This window comes from Tachyglossus aculeatus, chromosome 15, assembly GCF_015852505.1.
Source record: "Tachyglossus aculeatus isolate mTacAcu1 chromosome 15, mTacAcu1.pri, whole genome shotgun sequence".
Taxonomy (NCBI): Eukaryota; Metazoa; Chordata; class Mammalia; order Monotremata; family Tachyglossidae; genus Tachyglossus; species Tachyglossus aculeatus.
The window spans coordinates 26708910-26727698 of NC_052080.1; the positions used below are offsets into that span (position 1 = coordinate 26708910).

The 18789-nt window shown below is 55.4% G+C and overlaps 2 protein-coding genes across 3 annotated transcripts; one reads left to right on the top strand and one right to left on the bottom strand.

The window, feature by feature from the left end:
- The first annotated feature begins 22 nt into the window (after positions 1–22).
- EME1 (essential meiotic structure-specific endonuclease 1) lies at positions 23–6559 on the top strand. Of its 2 annotated transcripts, none has more exons than XM_038757263.1 (9): positions 23–56; positions 2935–3754; positions 3829–3956; positions 4710–4799; positions 5020–5132; positions 5280–5388; positions 5547–5668; positions 5829–6018; positions 6127–6559. In XM_038757263.1, the coding sequence occupies exons 2-9, from the start codon at positions 2941–2943 to the stop codon at positions 6301–6303; spliced, it is 1743 nt and encodes a 580-aa protein (XP_038613191.1). In that variant the 5' UTR covers positions 23–56; positions 2935–2940; the 3' UTR covers positions 6304–6559. The 2 variants fall into 2 exon arrangements, with proteins under 2 accessions (XP_038613191.1, XP_038613190.1); XM_038757262.1 differs by lacking the exon at positions 23–56 and adding an exon at positions 110–230.
- LRRC59 (leucine rich repeat containing 59) lies at positions 6407–11472 on the bottom strand. Its single transcript, XM_038757264.1, has 7 exons — positions 11273–11472; positions 9341–9400; positions 8784–8942; positions 8484–8588; positions 8246–8318; positions 7787–7963; positions 6407–7586 (listed from the first exon to the last, which is right to left on the bottom strand). Exons 1-7 carry the CDS (start codon positions 11375–11377, stop codon positions 7339–7341), a joined length of 927 nt encoding a protein of 308 aa, XP_038613192.1. The 5' UTR covers positions 11378–11472; the 3' UTR covers positions 6407–7338.
- Positions 11473–18789: the final 7317 nt, after the last annotated feature.

Below are 18789 nucleotides of genomic sequence, written 5' to 3' on the forward strand. Positions count from 1 at the left end.
TGCCCCGGGGGCGGCCTCTCCTCAGCCGAGCCCGGGCCTGAGGCGGCGGGCCTGAGGTGAGGGGGCCTTACGACGGTGGCAAGGCCCGGGGGCGTCGTGATCAATCGATCAATCAATCAATCGTATTTACTGAACGCCTACTGTGTGCAGAGCACTGTACTAAACCCCCGAACCGCTCTCCGCTGCCCACAGGCCCATCCTCCCCCGACACCAAAGTGCCCAGCACGGAGGTGAGCGGCTCCATCACGGAGTCCCTCCCCATCTTTCTACCTCTCTCTTTGGGGGTTTTATGATAATAATCATAATAATGATGGCATTTATTAAGCGCTTACTATGTGCCAAGCACTGTTCCAAGCGCTGGGGAGGTTACAAGGTGATCAAGTTGTCCCACAGGGGGCTCACAGTCTTAATCCCCATTTTTACTGATGAGGGAACTGAGGCCCAGAGAAGTTAAGTGGCTTGCCCAAAGTCACACAGACTTTGGGAGTTGTTAAGCGCTCACTACGTGCCAGGCACTGTACTCGGAGATGGGGTAGATGGACGCTAATCAGATTAGTCATTCAATCGTATTTGTTGAGCGCTAACTGTGTGCAGAGCACTGTACTAAGCGCTTGGGAAGTACAAGATTAGACTGGGAGCCCGTTGTCGGGTAGGGACTGTCTCTAATAATAATAATGATGGTATTTATTGAGCGCTTACTATGTGCAAAGCACTGTTCCAAGCGCTGGGGAGGTTACAAGGTGATCAGGTTGGCCCCAGGGGGGCTCACAGTCTTCATCCCCCTTTTTACAGATGAGGGAACTGTGGCCCAGAGAAGTTAAGTGACTTGCCCAAAGTCACACAAACTTTGGTAGTTGTTAAGCGCTCACTACGTGCCAGGCACTGTACTCGGAGATGGGGTAGATGGACGCTAATCAGATTAGTCATTCATTCAGTCGCATTTGTTGAGCGCTAACTGTGTGCAGAGCACTGTACTAAGCGCTTGGGATGTACAAGATTAGACTGGGAGCCCGTTGTTGGGTAGGGACCGTCTCTAATAATAATAATGATGGTATTTATTAAGCACTTACTATGTGCAAAGCACTGTTCTAAGCGCTGGGGAGGTTACAAGGTGATCAGGTTGTCCCACAGGGGGGCTCACAATCTTAATCCCCGTTTTCCAGTTGAGGTAACTGAGGCACAGAGAAGTGAAGTGATTTACCCAAAGTCACACAGCTGACAATTGGTGGAGTTGAGATTTGAACCCATGATCTCTGACTCCAAAGCCCGTGCACTTTCTACTGAGCCACGCTGCTTCTCTGTATGTTGCCGCCTAGAGAAGCAGCGAGGCTCAGTGGAAAGAGTCCGGGGTCATGAGTTCAAAGCCCGGCTCTGCCAATTGCCAGCCGTGTGACTTTGGGCAAGTTACTTCACTTCTCTGGGCCTCAGTTCCCTCATCTGTAAAATGGGGACTAAGACTGTGAGCCCCCCGTGGGACAACCTGATCACCTTGTAACCTCCCCAGTGCTTAGAACTGTGCTTTGCACATAGTGAGCGTTTAATAAATGCCATTATTATCATTATTGTACTTTGCAGTTGCTTATTACAGTGTTCTGCACACAGTAAGCGCTCAATAAATACGACTGAATGAATTGGAGCCAGTCCATGCCCCTCCTGGGGCTCACAATCTTAATTAATTGATAATGGTATTTGTTAAGCACTGACTACGTGCCAGGCGCTGTATTCGGAGATGGGGTAGGTGTACGTTAATCAGATTGGACCCAGTCCATGCCCCTAATGGGGCACACAGTCTTAATTAATTGATAATGGTATTTATTAAGCGCTTACTATGTGCCAGGTGCTGTACTCAGAGATGGGGTAGATGTACGTTAATCAGATTGGACCCAGTCCATGCCCCTTTTGGGGCTCACAGTCTTAATTGATAATGGTATTTGTTAAGCACTAAGTACGTGCCAGGCACTGTACTCAGAGATGGGGTACATGTACGTTTATCAGATTGGACCCAATCCATGCCGCTCTTGGGGCTCACAGTCTTAATTAATTAATTGATAATGGTATTTGTTAAGCGCTTACTAAGTGCCAGGCACTGGTAGATGTACGTTAATCAGATTGGACCCAGTCCATGCCCCTCATGGGGTTCACAGTCTTAGTTAATTATGATATTTGTTAATAATAATAATAATGGCATTTATTAAGCGCTTACTATGTGCAAAGCACTGTTCTAAGCGCTGGGGAGGATACAAGATTATCAGGTTGTCCCACGTGGGGCTCACAGTCTTCATCCCCATTTTACAGATCAGGTAGCTGAGGCCCAGAGAAGTGAAGTGACTTGCCCAAGGTCACGCAGCTGACAAGTGGCGGAGCAGGGATTAGAACTCATGACCTCTGACTCCCAAGCCCATGCTCTTTCCACTAAACCACGCTGCTTCTCTAATCTTAATCTTCTTTAGGCTTGGTGGAAAGAGCCCGGGTTTGGGAGTCAGAGATCGTGGGTTCTAATCCCGGTTCCGCCATTTGTCAGCTGTGTGACTTTGGGCAAGTCAGTTAACTTCTCTGTGTCTCAGTTACCTCATCTGCAAAATGGGGATTAAGACTGTGAGCCCCATGTGGGACAACCTGATTACCATCTATCTACCCCAGGGCTTAGAACAGTGCTTGGCACATAGTAAGAGCTTAACAAATACCGTTATTAGTATTATTATTAATCCCCATTTTACAGCTGAGGCACAGTGAAGTGACTTGCCCAAGGTCATACAGCAGAAAGGGCAAGGGAAACTAGGTCCTTCAGACCCTCAGGCCTGTGCTTCCTCCACAGTGCCCCGCTGCTCAACCTGGTGACACTTTACCCAGAACCAGCCGAAACGGTTCACAATGCTTAGAGGCAAGCAGGGCGCTCGACCTCACCTCCTCGTACCGGTTGTGTTCCCTCCCCAGCAAACAATGGCGAAGCAACTTCGGTCCAGGAGGTCGCGGAAACCTCCCCCCACCTCCAGAGAGAGCGACTCAGAGGAGGAGCCACCCACGTTTACCTTCCTGAAGCAACCGCCGCCACCTTCGGAAAAAAGCGCGGCGCTCCTGAGTGAAGAAGTGAAGAAGGTGGTGGTGCTCAGTAGCTCTGACTCAGAGGATCCTCATCCTCCATTCAGGCCGAAAGCCACCGCTGCTGGGCCAGCAGATCTTCAGGACCCAGCAGAAATCGCCCTCTCTAAAGAGCTGGTCTTAGTTAGTAGTGGGAGCGAAGAGGAGGAGGTTGAAGAGGAATTGATACCTCTCGCCGAGAGAGTCAAGGGCAAAGTTTGGGGCCGGGGAACTTCCCCCAGGCCCCTGCCCGAGGCGCAGCGGCAGACACCGCAGTCCTCACTGGGCTCCCAAACCAGAGGAGCCCCGCAGACCTCCGGCAGTAGGGACACATCGGCCGGAACCGAGGGGCAGTGCCATCCCCAGGCGCCGGCTTTCCCTTCCAGGGTTAGCTCGCCTGGAAGCGAGGATGACGCCGAGGGCCCAACTGGGCACCTTGCAGGCCGTCCGTCTGCCTTCCCGGCCGAAAGAGGCCCGTCGTCGTCCCTAGAGATGGGGTCCGCGTGCCCGTCTCTGCCAAAGAGGGTCAAGCGCGGTCCAGACGTGGCAGGAAGGGCCAGGCTGAAGCGGCAGGAAGAAGCCCAGGAGCGGGAGCGGAGGAAGGCCCTGGCCCAGTCTCTGAAAGCCCAGCGGCCGGAGGAGTGTCTTAAACACATCGCTGTGCTGCTAGACCCAGGTACAGCTCCCCTGTCCCTCACAGCCCCAAACTCAGCTGCAGCCTCGACTGTGCTTTCATGCGTTCTTCCTTAGCTCTTTTACAGCTTGAAGGGGGCGGGCAGATCCTCAGCGCTTTGCAGTCCATGGAATGTGCCTGTGAGATTGAGGGCCAGGCCATCCCCTGCAGCATGGCGTGGAAGAGGAGAGCAGCGCTGGGCCAGGTGAGCCCTCTGAGGCGTTGCTAGGTGACCGTGCTTTTCCTGTTGCTGGTCCCCCACCCTCCCTTGCCCACTGGGACCCTTCTTGTTCTCTATTTCCATCTGAAGGGCTCCCAGAACCCCACAGTGTGGGAAAGGAGACTTCCTCATTGGGTTCCCCGAATGTCCCTGATGTTTTTTCCCGTTCTCTTTTCTTTTGGTGAGTTACCTGTGGCCTGACTTTCCAAAGCCACTGAGGGACTTCTGTTAAATCTCCTCTCCATCCTCCTCCTCCCCACTGCCTCTCACCCTCTACTCACTTCATTCCTTCTGTGACCTGCATCTTTCCGGTACTCTTTGGCCTGAGCTGTGCTGGGAGTGCAGGCACTGCCTCCCTGTATGATCTGCCCGCTCTCCACACACCCAAGCTTCACACCGTTAGGAAGCGTTTCCTGACTAGCCCCAAATGGGCACAACGTGACACCCTCTCCACACCCCTGTTGGACAGGCCTAGGGGTACCGTGCCCCTTCGCCCATCTGCCTTGATGGGACCGTTTGTTTCCTCATATATTAGGGCTCCGCGGGCTACCTAACTGCATCTTTGCAGGGTCCAGGCCGAGCCCCAGGCTGCTCCATATCACGGATGCCGGGTGCCTGGGGATTGGGGTTTCCCTTTGGAAAGGAAGAGTCTTGCTGCACAGGGGGAGTCAGACAGGTAAAGTGGAATTGCCCAGGTCTTCCTGGGGCAGTGAGAGGCAGCTGTTTGTCCCGTGGCAGGTCGCAGAGGGCGGTTGGACCGAGGAGCCCGGTGTCCTGGTCGTCCTGCCGGCTGAAGAATTCATGCTGTTGGTCCACAGCCCAGAGCAGGTGTGCCGGTTGGGGAGAGGATTCTTGGGACTGAACTGAAAGGGTGAACTGTGGCCCCTGGGAAGGGACGAGATAGGCCCGGGGTTGGGGGGGGGTTTAGTTCAGGGGTCTGTACACAGTAAGCCCTCGATAAATTCCTTCTATTGACTGGGTTGCCTGAGGAGAAGGTCCTTGGGACTGGGGTGAAAGGGTTAACCATGGCCTCCTCTCCGTGCTGCAGAGTGGCCACAGGGAAGGGAAGGGCTCGCTCCAGAGCTTTGTGGCCGATGCCATGGTGAGGACCCCGGGAAAAGTTCTGTCGCTGGCGGTCGTGGGCGTGGAGAAGCTCTGCAGGTTTGGCTTTTTGCCCCATGGGTGTCCCGGGACAGGTGGGAGGCTGGAGGTGGTGTCTGGGGCCCTGCCCAGAGGTAGCCGGGGTTTAGAGCTTCCCCTGTCACTCTCCTCCATCCTGAGCTCCCTTCCCACCCTTCCCCATCACAGACGACAGCCAGGCCCTCGGAGCCGCGCTCCGACCCAGGCAAGGCGGAGGCCGCGAGGGGCCCGGGAAGACCCATCTGCCCCCTCCCTGTCTCGAGTGGCCGTGGAAGAGGTGAGGAGGGGCAGCCTCCAGCCACACCTCGTGAGGGAGGAGGGGAATGAGGCCGGGAAGGGCAGCTGCCCCATCTGAGGCCAAGAGCAGCCTGGGCTTCCTGCCAGCCTGGCCTGCAGCTTGCCAGGCGACCTCACCCATGCCATTGGGTCTCACAGGCCTTGGTGGAGCTGCAGCTGCAGGCGCAAGGCCAGGTCCAGGTCCGCCTCCTGGAGAGCTGGCAGGAGCTGGCTGACTACGCCTGCATGTTCACCAAGGCTGTGGCTGAAGCCCCCTACAAGTGAGTGTGGCGTGGCCATTCTGTTCCCCGGCCCCCCAGCCCAACTTCACATCTTCTCTTCCTTCCCCCCAGTCGCTCCTTCGGTTATCTAGGCGGCCCATCTGTGCCACTGGGCCCCAGAGCGTACAGCTCTGCTGACTGTCTTCCCATCTCGCTCCAGGCGCCTGAGGGACTGCACGGGTTTCTCCTTCTATCTGGAGAGCACCTGGGCTGGAGGCGTCAAGGTGGACCGGGCCGGTACTGGGCTCGGCCAGGTCTGGAGGCGGCAGCTGCAGCAGTTGAACCGGGTCAGCCTGGACATGGCCAGCGCGATTGTCGCTGCGTACCCCTCCCCCCGACTCCTGCTTCAGGTAAGCGCGGGGCCCCACCGGATCAGCCCGGGGCCAGGACCGGGCAGCTCTGGGCTCCGGCCTGGAGAGTGGTGGGCTGATGGGGGTCGTCCTTCCCCTCCCCCTTAGGCTTACAGCAACTGCAGCTCCACCCAGGAACGCCAGCAGCTGCTGGCTGGCATCCAGGTGCGCCGAGGGGTAGGGGTCACGGCCACGGCCCGCTGCCTGGGCCCCGAGTTATCCCGGCGCGTCTACCTTCAGATGACCTCCCTGCACCCTGACCTCTCTCTGGACATTCTGGAGTGACAGGCCAGCCGAGGAAGCGGGGACAGGCAGATAGCGGCGCATTGCTACCGGTGGCCACCCCCTCCCCAACCCTACGAAATCCGTAGACCCAAGGATCTGCTCATTGGTTTACTACAAGTCATTTAATAAGAGTCCGCGGACAGCTAGGGTGAGGACCATGGGGGCGAGGTGGACTGTTGTGGGCCGGGGCCCGGGAAGGTCTCTGTAAACTCCCACCAGAGTGGGCCTGGCTTCCTGTGATAAAATTTTGATCTTGCTGCTTGGTGTGTTGCCTGTGCTACCAGCCAGGTGAGGGTTTGAGCCTCCAGGGTGCAGGGGCTCACTATGGGGCAGCTTCAGGAAAGGGCCCTTTGGGTCTGCAGTGGGAGTTGGGAACCCCTAGCCAGAGATGATGATGGAGAGCAGCACAACCTGCTCCCTACCAAGCTATTTTGTGCCATCTCATTGTGCCCACAGCATCTCGCTCTTAGTGTGTTTCCCGCATCTCGGGTCAGGATGGAAGGGGGACGTTGGGACCCTGTTGCTCAGGCTGGCCAGGGCCGCTGCAGCAGATGCTCCAGCTGGAGAAGGGGAGTTCTAGGGCAGGAGCAGGGCTCAGGCTGGCAGCTGTGCCCTCTTGGTTAGTGCCAAGGCTGAGCCCTGGGATGCAATTGAGTCTCCAGGGGCTCATCTTGACTGGAGCTGTTGGGGACCTTCCTCTTCCCCCCTCCATCGTGTCAGTCACTGAGGGCAAAGATTCTCAAGTGTAAACCAGCAGAGTGGGCACGGCTTCCCCATTTAGCAGAAATCTACCTAGCTTTTATCCTGCTCGGCCCTGTGAGTGGGTTGAGGGTAAGGACTTCTCCCTTGCCGGCCCCTCCCCAAGCCCTGCCTGTACATCCCCGCCCAGCTCACCACCCCTCTAAGGAATAGTGTTGGCCCCCTAAGCCCGCCAGGACCCTGCAGACCGCCGAGGTGAGGGGCTTCAGGGGCGGAGGGGGCCGACCCCACAGCCAATTCCCAGGCGTCCTGGCTCCCCCGAGGCCGGTGACCCGGTCACTGCTGCGAGCCACTGGGCTGCAGGACCCGCTGCAGGACACCGTGGCTGCGCAGGCCGTGGAGGGCCTCCTCAAAGACGGTGCTCATGCTGATGCAGAGGGGTTGGCGCTGAAGGTCCGTCCCCCGGCACAGGGCCAGCGCCGCCGCGGCGCCCAGCAGCACCAGCAGCAGGACCTTCAGGAGGGCCCAGGGCCAGGACGGCCGCGGGGGAGGAGGCCGTGGCGGGCGTGGGGCGGGTGCAGGCTCTAGAAAAGATGGGGGCGGTTCGGTTGAGTCCCTGGGCCCAGACCTGAGCTGCCCATCCCTGGCGCTGCCTGGTACCCCCTGGTGCCCGCCCCTCAGGACTCGCCACCCCAAGCCCTGAGCCACTCCCCACTTCCTGGAGCCTGGGGGACTCTAAGCAACACCCTGCTGCCGCCGACCCGGATCCTTCCCCCACACTCACTCGGTCGGGTCTCGGTCGGCTCCTTCTTGACTTTCTTCTCGGGCTCCCGCTTGGTGGCTTTCATGGCGTCATACTCCCGCCTCCGCCGCTCCTTCTCTTCCACCTTCTCCTTCTTGCGTCGCTCCCGCTCCTGAGCCTCCCGAGCTCGCTGACGGGCCTCCCGCTTCTTCTCGCTCTCTGGGGAGCAGCACGGGCCCCCGTGGGCACTCTCCCCTCTCTAAACTCTCCCTGCTCCCACCCCCAAGCCAGTGGGGCCTTGCCCCCTGAGGTGCCAGCCCTGTTGGCAGAGACATATCCACCCTGGCTGCTTTGGGTGGGGAGGCCCCGGGGATGGACAAAATGTGGAATCCACCCTCCCCGGCAAGTCGGCCCTGCTGGGGTACAGATCCCTGGCTTGACGGACACGGTGTGGGGAAGGCCTGTGGTCTGGGCGTGGAGAGGGGAAGGAGTGGATCCTACCTCGCTCCGCTTGCAGCCGGCGCTGCTTCTCCTGGTCCTGGTCAGCCTGCACCGCCTTCATGTGCTGCAGCACCTGCCGGGGGGAAGGAAGAGGCGGCTCGGGGAGCGAACTGGGCAGAAGCCATTCCTGACTGGACGCTTCCCGGTCTTGTCAGAGAGCTGGGATGAGCGAGGCTGGGAGGCCGTGGTCCCACTGGCCCCGGTGACGTCCCAGGCTGAAACGGGGGCCGGCCCCTACCCGGACGGCACTCTGCTTGCACTGCTTCTCGTCCAAGCAGTCTCCGGCCACTTTAGCCAGCACGGGATCCAGGGGGTTGTCCTTCAGGTCCAGCCACTTCAGGCTCTGTAGAGGAAACGAATGGAGAGCCTGAGTCTCTAAGTCCCCCACCCCAAGTTCACAGTGTTGTCCCCTGGCGTGGACCGGCTGATAGGGAGCATCCTCTGGGCTCGGATGAGCCCAAGGGGCCCTCCAACCCCAGGCCTCTGCCAACCCTTGACCAAAGAAGGACACCCCCCTCCCCCCCCCAGGCACAGTTACCTTGAGCTGCGCAAAGCTGACGGGTAGTGTAACCAGCTTGTTACTGAGGAGGTCCAGGTGCTGGAGGTTGACCAGGCGGCCGAAATCCGAGGGCAGCTGCTGGAGCTTGTTCTTACTTAGGTCGAGCTTCACCAGGTGCACCAGGCCACAGAACTCTGACTGCCCCCAAAACAGGACAGGACACTGGCACCTCAGACCACCACTGCTGGGAGCTCCTGGCACCACATCCGCCCTGTACTCTCTGGGACTCTGACTCTGGGCTGCTTAGCAGCCCTTTCCAACAGGGACATCAGAGCATCTCATAAACTCCTCTTCTGGTGAGCTAGGAAAGCCCACCATGGACACCACCTCAGCAGGAGGAGGCAGGGCCCAACCCAGGCATCCTCCCACTTGGTTCCCCCACCCCCAGCCTGCAGGCTAATGGCCTCCATGTGCTTGGGTGGCCACCGTGGTGGAGGAAGAAAACCCACACAATGCCCACCTGGCACTCACACTGTGAACCTGATTGGGAGTTGGGTGGCCAGGCAACTAATTGCCTCCAGGGGTGGGGCTCTTACCGGCAGGGAAGCGAGCTTGTTACAAGACAGGTCCAAGATGGTAGCCTTCGGAAGGGCCGCCTGAAAGAGAGCAGAAAGGATTTAAACTCAGGCGTGTGCCGCCTATGTTCTGATACCTGTTCATCCAGTGGTGAGATGACCAAAGGAAGGAAGGCCACGGGTCAGGTGTGGGAACAGAGCGCCAGCGTGGCAGGGGACAGTGGTAAGGAGCAGCGGCCCAAGCCACCCGTTACGCCAGATGGAAGGAGACTTCAGGAAGACTTTGAGGTAAGAAAGTCCAGATTTGAGAGGGTCCAGCCCACGCTCCCTCCCCATACTTTGGGAGCCATGCTCTCCAGAATGGTCTGAGGTCCCGGGTGGGCTCTAGCTCTGCTCCATGCTCCAAGCTGGGGATACCCAGGGCCTGTTCCCACTGACACTCTCCTGGTCCTGGTTTGACCCCCATCAGGACGGTAAGGGGGCTTGGGCAGAGCCGTGCTTCTCGGCTGCTCTCAGCCGCCCTGGCCCTTGCCCTGGGCTTTGCAGGGGTTCGCTGTGGGCAAGGAATGTGTCTGTTTATTGTTATATTGTGCTCTTCCAGGCGTTTGGTACAGTGTTCTGCATACAGTAAGCGCTCAATAAATACCACTGAATGGCTGAATGATAATAATAATCATGGTTTTTGTTAAGCGCCTACTATGTGCCAAGCACTATTCTAAGCGCTGGGGTAAATAGGCAGTTGCTGGCTGTGTGACTTTGGTCAAGTCACTTAACTTCTCTGTACCTCAGTTCCCTCATCTGTAAAATGGGGATGAAGACTGTGAGCCCCCCGCGGGACAACCTATCACCTTGTAACCTCCCCAGTGCTTTGTACATAGTAAGCACTTGATAAATGCCATTATTATTATTAGAACAGCAATTTGCACATAGCGCTTAATAAATGCTGCCATTATTATTAGTATTATACAAGGTAATCAGGTTGTCCCACGCGGGGCTCCCGGTCTTCATCCCCATTTATAAATGCTACCATTATTATTATTATTATTATACAAGGTAATCAGGTTGTCTCACGCGGGGCTCCCGGTCTTCATCCCCATTTTCCAGAACAGGGAACTGAGGCCCAGACAAGTTAAATGACTCGCCCAAGGTCACAAAGATGTGCGCTTTGAACAGGGCTTTTGCACGTAGTAAGCGCTTAATAAATGCCATTATTAAGTGGACGAATAAACGAGATTTTCCAAGGGAGAAGGCCCAGCACGACAGGGGCTTGCGGCCCCTTCCCGGGTGGGGTCCGGCCGGGGCTGATCGACCCATTCATTCATTGATTCATTCAATCGTAGTTATTGAGCGATTACTGTGTGCAGAGCACTATACTAATCAATCAATCGTGTTTATTGAGCGCTTACTGTGTGCAGAGCACTGTACTAAGCGCTTGGGAAGTACAAATTGGCAACATATATAGAGACAGTCCCTACCCAACAGCGGGCTCACAGTCTAAAAGGGGGAGACAGAGAACAAAACCAAACATACTAACAAAATAGAATAGATATGTACAGAGAAGCAGTGTGGCTCAGGGGAAAGAGCCCGGGCTTTGGAGTCAGAGGTCATGTGTTCAAATCCCGGCTCGGCCCATTGTCAGCTGTGTGACTCTGGGCAAGTCACTTAACTTCTCTGCGCCTCAGTTCCCTCCTCTGTAAAATGGGGGGTTAAGACCGTGAGCCCCCCGCGGGACAACCTGATCACCTTGGAACCTCCCCAGCGCTTAGAACAGTGCTTTGCACATAGTGAGCGCTTAATAAATGCCATCATCATTATTATTAAGTAAAATAGAGTAATAAATATGGGCAAACATATATACAGGTGCTGTGGGGAAGGGAAGGAGGTAAGATGGGGGGGGGCAGACAAGCATGTAGGGTCGTCTAGATGTTGCCCCCCCATCACCCGGGCACTGACCAGCTCCTTGACGGGCACCTCGTTCAGGTCGCTCAGGCTCAAGTCCAGCTCGTTGCCATCCATCTTGTCCCGCAGGCTGGGCCCCCGGGCCCCGCTCTTGGCCATGGCGGGCGGATGGATGGGTGGATGGATGGATGGATGGACGGACAAGGCCCACCTCCCCCCAGAAGCCTTCCGCCCCTTCCTCGGCCACGTCTCCCTCCGGGGCCAACGAGCCCGCGCGGGCCAGAGCGCCCCCCGCGCGCGGCCAGCGAGCCCGCGCGGGCCAGAGCGCCCCCTCCCCGGGCGCGGCCCACGAGGCGGCGGGGACCTGCCGCGCCCCCAACGGGCCGGGAGGACCTTCGTGTCGCCTGGCGGCGGCTCGGAAAATGTGCCCTTTTCTCCCCCAAGTTGGTACGGCGCTCAGGGGTTCTGATCCCGGCTCCACCAATTGTCAGCTGTGTGACTTTGGGCAAGTCACTTAACTTCTCTGGGCCTGTTACCTCAGCTGTAAAAAAATGGGGATTAATAATAATAATAATAATAATAATAATGGCATTTATTAAGCGCTTACTATGTGCAAAGCACTGTTCTAAGCACTGGGAAGGATACAAGGTGATCAGGTTGCCCCTCATGGGGCTCACAGTCTTAATCCCCATTTTACAGATGAGGTAACTGAGGCACAGACTGTGAGACTGTGAGCACCGATTAAGACTGTGAGCCCCCCGTGGGACAACCTGATCACCTTGTAACCTCCCCAGCGCTTAGAACAGTGCTTTGCACATAGTAAGCGCTTAATAAATGCTATTACTAAGCGCGTGGGAAGTTGGGAAGCAGCGTGGCCCAGCGGAAAGAGCCCGGGCTTTGAAGTCAGAGTTCGTCGGTTCAAATCCCGGCTCTGCCACTTGTCAGCTGTGTGACTTTGGGCAATTCACTTCACTTCTCTGGGCCTCAGTTACCTCCTCTGTAAAATGGGGACTAAGACGGTGAGCCCCACGTGGGACAACCTGGTCACCTTGTAAATTCCCCAGCGCTTAGAACAGTGCTTTGCACATAGTAAGCGTTTAATAAATGCCATCATTATTATTATTATTATGGCCGCTTGGGCAAACCCGGGGAGGGGAGCCACCTCCCCCCGAATTTGGCATGCGTGGCTCAGTGGAAAGAGCCCGGGCTTTGGAGTCAGAGGTCATGGGTTCAAATCCCTGCTCCGCCAATTGTCAGCTGGGTGACTTTGGGCGAGTCACTTCACTTCTCTGGGCCCCAGTTACCTCATCTGGAAAATGGGGATGAAGACTGTGAGCCCCCCGTGGGGCAACCTGATCACCTTGTAACCTCCCCAGCGCTTAGAACAGTGCTTTGCACATAGTAAGCGCTTAACAAACGCCATCATCATTATTATTATTATTAAGTCACTTAACTTCTCTGTGCCTCAGTAGAGAAGCAGCGTGGCTCAGTGGAAAGAGCACGGGCTTTGGAGTCAGAGGTCATGGGTTCGAATTCCGACTCCACCACATGTCTGCTGTGTGACCTTGGGCAAGTCACTTAACTTCTCTGAGCCTCAGTTACCTCATCTGTAAAATGGGGATTAAGACTGTGAACCCCACATGGGACAACCTGATCACTTTGTAACCCCGCCCCCCAGTGCTTAGAACAGTGCTTTGCACATAGTAAGCGCTTAACAAATGCCAACGTTATTATTATTATTATTATTAAAATGGGGATGAAGACTGTGAGCCCCCCATGGGACAACCTGATCACTTTGTAACCTCCCCAGCGCTTAGAACAGTGCTTTGCACATAGTAAGCGCTTAATAAATGCCATCATTATTATTATTATTACCCCCACAATGGTGTTCTCGGTTCATTTCCATCAGTTTCAGGGCAAGGAAGGTCGGATCATTCGGTTCCGCTTATTGTGATAGTAATAATGATAATAATGGCTTTGGAGTCAGAGGTCATGTGTTCAAATCCCAGCTCTGCCAATTACCAGCTGTGTGACTTTGGTTGTCACTTAACTTCTCTGTGCCTCAGTTCCCTCATCTGTAAAATGGGGGTTAAGACTGCGAGCCCCCCGTGGGACAACCTGATCACCATGTAACCTCCCCGCAGCGCTTAGAACAGTGCTTTACACATAGTAAGCACTTAATAAATGCTATAAAAAATGGCATTTGTTAAGCGCTTACTGTGTGAGAAGCACTGTTCTAAGTGCCGGGTGATCAGGTTGTCCCATATGGGCTCACAGTCTTAATCTCCATTTTACAGATGAGGCCACTGAGGCACAGAGAAGTGAAGTGACTTTCATTCAATTGTATTTATTGAGCACTTACTGTGTGCAGAGCACTGTACTAAGCACTTGGGAAGTACAAATTGGCAATGTATAGAGACGGTCCCTACCCAACAGCGGGCTCACAGTCTAGGAGGAGGAGACAGGCAACAAAACATATTAACAAAAGAAAATAAATAGAAGACTTGCCCGAGGTCATCCAGCAGACAAGTGGCGGAGGCAGGATTAGAACCCATGACCTCTGACTCCCAAGCCCGGGCTCTTGCCACTAAGCCACAATGTGCTTTCTACCCCCACACTGGTGTTCGCGGTTCGTTTCTATCAGTTTCAGGGCAAGGAAACTTATGAGAAGCAGCATTGCATAGTGGTTAGAACCCGGGCCTGGGTGTCAGAAAGTCATGGGTTCTAATTCCAGCTCCGCCACTTCTCTGCTGCGTGGCCTTGGGCAAGTCACTTTGCTTCTCTGGGCCTCAGTGACCTCGTCTGTAAAATGAGGATTGAGACTGTGAGCCCCACGTGGGACAGGGACTGTGTCCAACCCGATGCGCTTGGATCCACCCCAGCGCTTAGTACATTGGCACAGAGTTAAGCGCTTAACAAATGCCATCATTATTAAGGAAGGTCGGATTGTTCGGTTCAGTTTATTCTGACATGGAAATGGTGGCAAGGCTGTTTTCTTTTCCTCCTTCCTGGCAGGAGACAGGGGACACCAGGACGGGGGACACCTTCTCCTCTAGCCCAGCCCCATGGACACTAAACCAGCTGTGGGCAGGGCTGCGGCAGGACCCCACTGCCTCGATGAGACTACAGGAGCTTCTTGAGGCTAAGCCGCAGGTCGGCTGACCGGTGTTGACCCGCCGTGGCCTCTTGGACCAGGCAGCCAGAAGGTCAGAGAGTTACAAAATCAGGTCCACCCCAGGGGATTCTGGACCTCTTGTTCTGGGGTCTCCCTGCAAAACTTTAAGCAGACCACCACAGACATGGGGCCCCAACCAAATGTCCCCCATCTTTGGTTTGGGGAAGTCCCCCCAGGGCAGCCTACCTGGGCATATTCTGGGCTTGGGATCAGGATTCCTCCTCTTTCCCAGGACATCTGTTCTCAGTTTCCCCACCCCCAGTCCACCACAGGAAGTCATACTTCTCTCAATCAATCAATCGTATTTATTGAGCGCTTACTGTGTGCAAAGCACTGTACCAAGCGCTTGGGAAGTACAAGTTGGCAACATATAGAGACAGTCCCTACCCAACAGTGGGCTCTCCTCACCCAACTTTTTCCCACTGCTGATCTCCTGCCATGTAGTCCTCAGGAGAAGGAGCTACTGCTCCCGTCCCCCTCCCAATCACCTTCTCCCCACCTCTTGCCTCATCTCCTCCTCCTCCACGGCTTCCTTCCAGCCTAACCTCATTCCCTCCTTCCTTCCCCCCGTTGCTTTCTTTCCCTCTTCTTCCTTCCTTTTTTCTCTCCCCCTCCTCTTCCGAAGGGCCATCAATCTCTGCAGGAAGGGTCACTGGTGGGAAGGGGGCCAGGGCTGGGAGGTATTGGACATAGATTCGGAGTCAAACCAGAACCCCTGGGACTAGGCCCAGGAAAGTTGGAGGCCACTCTCCAGCGGACTGAGAGAAAAACCTTGGGCTCCTTACAAGGGCTCTGGAATGGCTCAGCCTTGGGCAGGAGTAACTATTGGGTAAACCCTGTTGACTGACTGGGACAATGAAGGCAGATTGAGGCCTCTGCTCCCTAGCTTGACCCTGGTCAGTCTCCTCCAGCTGACCGTGCCCAAGCTAGGCTCAGGGGTAGATGGGGGCTGGGATGGTCAAATAATAATAATAATAATATAATAATAATAATACTATTTGTTAAGCACTTACCATTTGGCCAGCGCTGTACTAATTGTCGGGGGTAGATGCGGGATAACCAGGTCAGACACGGTCTTTGTCCCTCCAGAGGCTCACAGTCTAAGTAGGAGGGAGAATAAAGTATTGAATCCCCATTTTACAGATGAGGAAACTGAGGGACGGAGAAGCCAAGTGACTTGTCCTGTGCCCTTTTCACTAGGACTCACTGCTTCCTTATGCCTGCTGCCTGTTCCTTGTTGTAGTCACCTCCAGCCCAGGGTAGCTACAGCCAAAGGCGACAATGTCCTATTTAGAGACAGGGGGTGGGATTCGGGGGCTCCGTCGGGACCCCTCAGAACTGAAGAGAGCAGGGAAATGGTTGAGAGATGAAAGGTCTTCCACGTCTGTCTCTATTTGGTTCAGAGCCAACACTCCACTCTCCTCTGCACTTCCTGCACCTCCCTTTTAGCCTCCTCTCCACCTCCTCTCCCTTTTAGCTAGGTTGCTGTGGTTCCAACTCTGCTGGACAGAAGTCAGGCAGAGGCTGGGGTCCACCCTGGCCAAATCAGGTATCCAGCAGATTTTTGGGCAAATTAGCTTTGAGTGCCCTTTGTCCTTACGTAAATTATTTTCCAACACATCCCCCACCCCCGGGTTTCACATTCACTGCAACGCAGGAAGAATCTGTGGCACGTTAGAAGTTCCGATCCCTCCGCCCTCTGACCTCCCGGCTGAGTTCAGTCCAAATTGCCTTGCCAGGTCCTGTCCCGAGTTGCCTGAGGTTTGACACCTCCACGGGGAATCTGGGGGTCTTGGGCAGTTTGTGTTTTGGGGACTGTTCGCTTCTCAGTGGGAGAAGTGCTTCTGTCCTGCTTCCCCCCCACCCCACTTGGCCCAAAATCCTGTGTTCTGCCGGACACAGGCCTCAGGTCACGGAGGGTGGCGGAGCAAGATGACCAGCTGGAGTCGTTTTTCCTGTCCTCTCAAGTGAAACTGCTCTGGGGCATGCTCTCTCCCTTTTAGCACGGTCTGGAGCAAAGAGTGAAGGGTGAAGGCTAGAGGTTCAGCGTCCTTTCTCCTTATGCACTACCTCTCCACCCCCCATTCTTCCTCCCCCGACTTTCAATTCATTCATTCATTCAGTCGTATTAATTGAGCACTTACTGTGTGCAGAGCACTGTACTAAGCACTTGGAAAGTACAACTCAGCAATAGAGACAGTCCCTGCCCACACCGGCCTCACAGCCTAGACAGACAGCAAAACAAGTAAACAGGCATCAATATAAATAAATAGAATTAGAGATATGTACATATAAACACAAGTGCCGAGGAGCGGAGGAGTAGAGCAAAGGGAGTGAGTAGGAGCGAAGGGGAGGGGAGGGGAGCTGAGGAAAAGGGGGGCTTAGTCTGGGAAGGCCTCCTGGAGGAGGTGAGTCCTCGGTAGGGCTTTGAAGGGGGGAAGTGTGGTTGTTTGGCGGATTTGAGGAGGTAGGGCGTTCCAGGCTAAGGGGAGGACATGGGCCGGGGTCTATGGCGGGATAGGCGTGAACGAGGCCCAGTGAGAAGATTAGCCGCACCAGAGGAGCTGACTGTGCGGGATGGGTTGTAGAATCAATCAATCGATCGTATTTATTGAGCGCTTACTGTGTGCAGAGCACTGTACTAAGCACTTGGGAAGTATAAGCTGGCAACATATAGAGACGGTCTTTACCCAACAGTGGGCTCACAGTCTAGAAGGGGGAGACAGAGAACAAAATATAAAATATTTTATTAACAAAATAAAATGAATAGTATAGACAAGTAAAATAAATAAATAGAGTAATAAATATGTACAAACATATATACATATATACAGGTGCTGTGGGGAAGGGAGAGAGGTAAGACGGGGGGATGGAGAGGGGGGTGAGGGGGAGAGGAAGGAGGGGCTCAGTCTGGGAAGGCCTCCTGGAGGAGGTGAGCTCTCAGTAGGGCCTTGAAGGGAGGAAGAGAGCTAGCTTGGCGGATGGGCAGAAGGAGGGCATTCCAGGCCCGGGGGATGAAGTGGGCCGGGGGTCGATGGCGGGACAGGCGAGAGCGAGGTACGGTGAGGAGATTAGCGGCGGATGGTGCAGGCTGGGCTGGAGAAGGAGAGAAGGGAGGTGAGGTAGGAGGGGGCGAGGTGATGGACAGCCTTGAAGCCCAGGGTGAGGAGTTTCTGCCTGATGCGCAGATTGATTGGTAGCCACTGGAGATTTTTGAGGAGGGGAGTAACATGCCCAGAGTGTTTCTGGACAAAGACAATCCGGGCAGCGGCGTGAAGTATGGATTGAAGTGGGAAGAGACACAAGGATGGGAGATCAGAGAGGAGGCTGATGCAGTAGTCCAGACGGGATAGGACAAGAGCTTGAACGAGCAGGTTAGCAGTTTGGATGGAGAGGAAAGGGCGGATCTTGGCAATGTTGCGGAGCTGAGACCGGCTGGTTTTGGTGACGGCTTGGATGTGAGGGGTGAACGAGAGAGCGGAGTCGAGGATGACACCAAGGTTGCGGGCTTGTGAGACGGGAAGGATGGTAGTGTAGAAGGAGAGAAGAGAGGTGAGGTAGGAGGGGTCAAGGTGATGGAGAGCTTTGAAGCCAGTAGTGAGAAATTTCTGCTTGATATGAAGATTGATAGGCAATCACTGGGGATTTTTGAGGAGTGGGGTGACATGCTCAGAACGTTTTTGTAGAAAGATAATCCGGGCTGCAGATTGAAGTATGGACTGAAGTGGGGAGAGACAATGGCCTCTGTGTCCACCCCTTCCTCTTCCACCGGCTCCTCCGGCCACTGCTCTCCCCTTCCCCACCCCTGGGCCAAGCCAGGGCCTGGTGCCTGAGACCCGGAGGAGGGACGGGAACGGTGGGGCGAGGGAGAGAAGGGGAACCGGGGGCGGGAAAACCACCGACGGAGCCCACAGGGAAAGGAGAGGCACGTGAACTCCCTATGCGCACGAATCTAACAGAAGGACCCAGAGTGGGGTCAGGGGCGTGCAGGGGAGAAAGTTTAACTATGCACATTTCCCCCTCTCTCCATCCTCCGTCCCATTCCTTTCTCTCCCCCTCCCCTCTCTCCCGCAGGCTGCATCCCCTGCGCTCCCAGCCTCCAGGCTCGAAGATTCATTCCTTCAATCGTATTTATTGAGCACTGTACTAAGCGCTCGGGAAGTACAAACCGGCAACATATAGAGACGGTCCCTACCTACCAACGGGCTTACGGTTTAGAGGATGATGCCCCTTGCCCGCCTGGACCTGGCCTGTCTCTCGACCCTGTTGGACCGGTCCTGGACAGAATAGGGGGGTGGGGAGGGGTCGCCCGGGGGCCGGAATCAATGCAAACACTTTCGAAAGGTAGTGTCCCCACCAGCAACCATCCCGTCCGACCCCCCAATAACGGGAAACC

Coding starts and splice junctions, on each gene's coding strand:
- LRRC59 (XM_038757264.1), bottom strand. CDS start 11,377: ATGGCCAAGAGCGGGGCCCGGGGGCCCAGCCTGCGGGACAAGATGGAT. Junction 9,401..11,272: donor AGGTGCCCGTCAAGGAGCTG/GTCAGTGCCCGG, acceptor GCTCTCTTTCAG/GCGGCCCTTCCGAAGGCTAC. Junction 8,589..8,783: donor TCAGCTTTGCGCAGCTCAAG/GTAACTGTGCCT, acceptor TTTCCTCTACAG/AGCCTGAAGTGGCTGGACCT.
- EME1 (XM_038757263.1), top strand. CDS start 2,941: ATGGCGAAGCAACTTCGGTCCAGGAGGTCGCGGAAACCTCCCCCCACC. Junction 3,957..4,709: donor GGAGAGCAGCGCTGGGCCAG/GTGAGCCCTCTG, acceptor GTCCCGTGGCAG/GTCGCAGAGGGCGGTTGGAC. Junction 5,669..5,828: donor GTGGCTGAAGCCCCCTACAA/GTGAGTGTGGCG, acceptor ATCTCGCTCCAG/GCGCCTGAGGGACTGCACGG.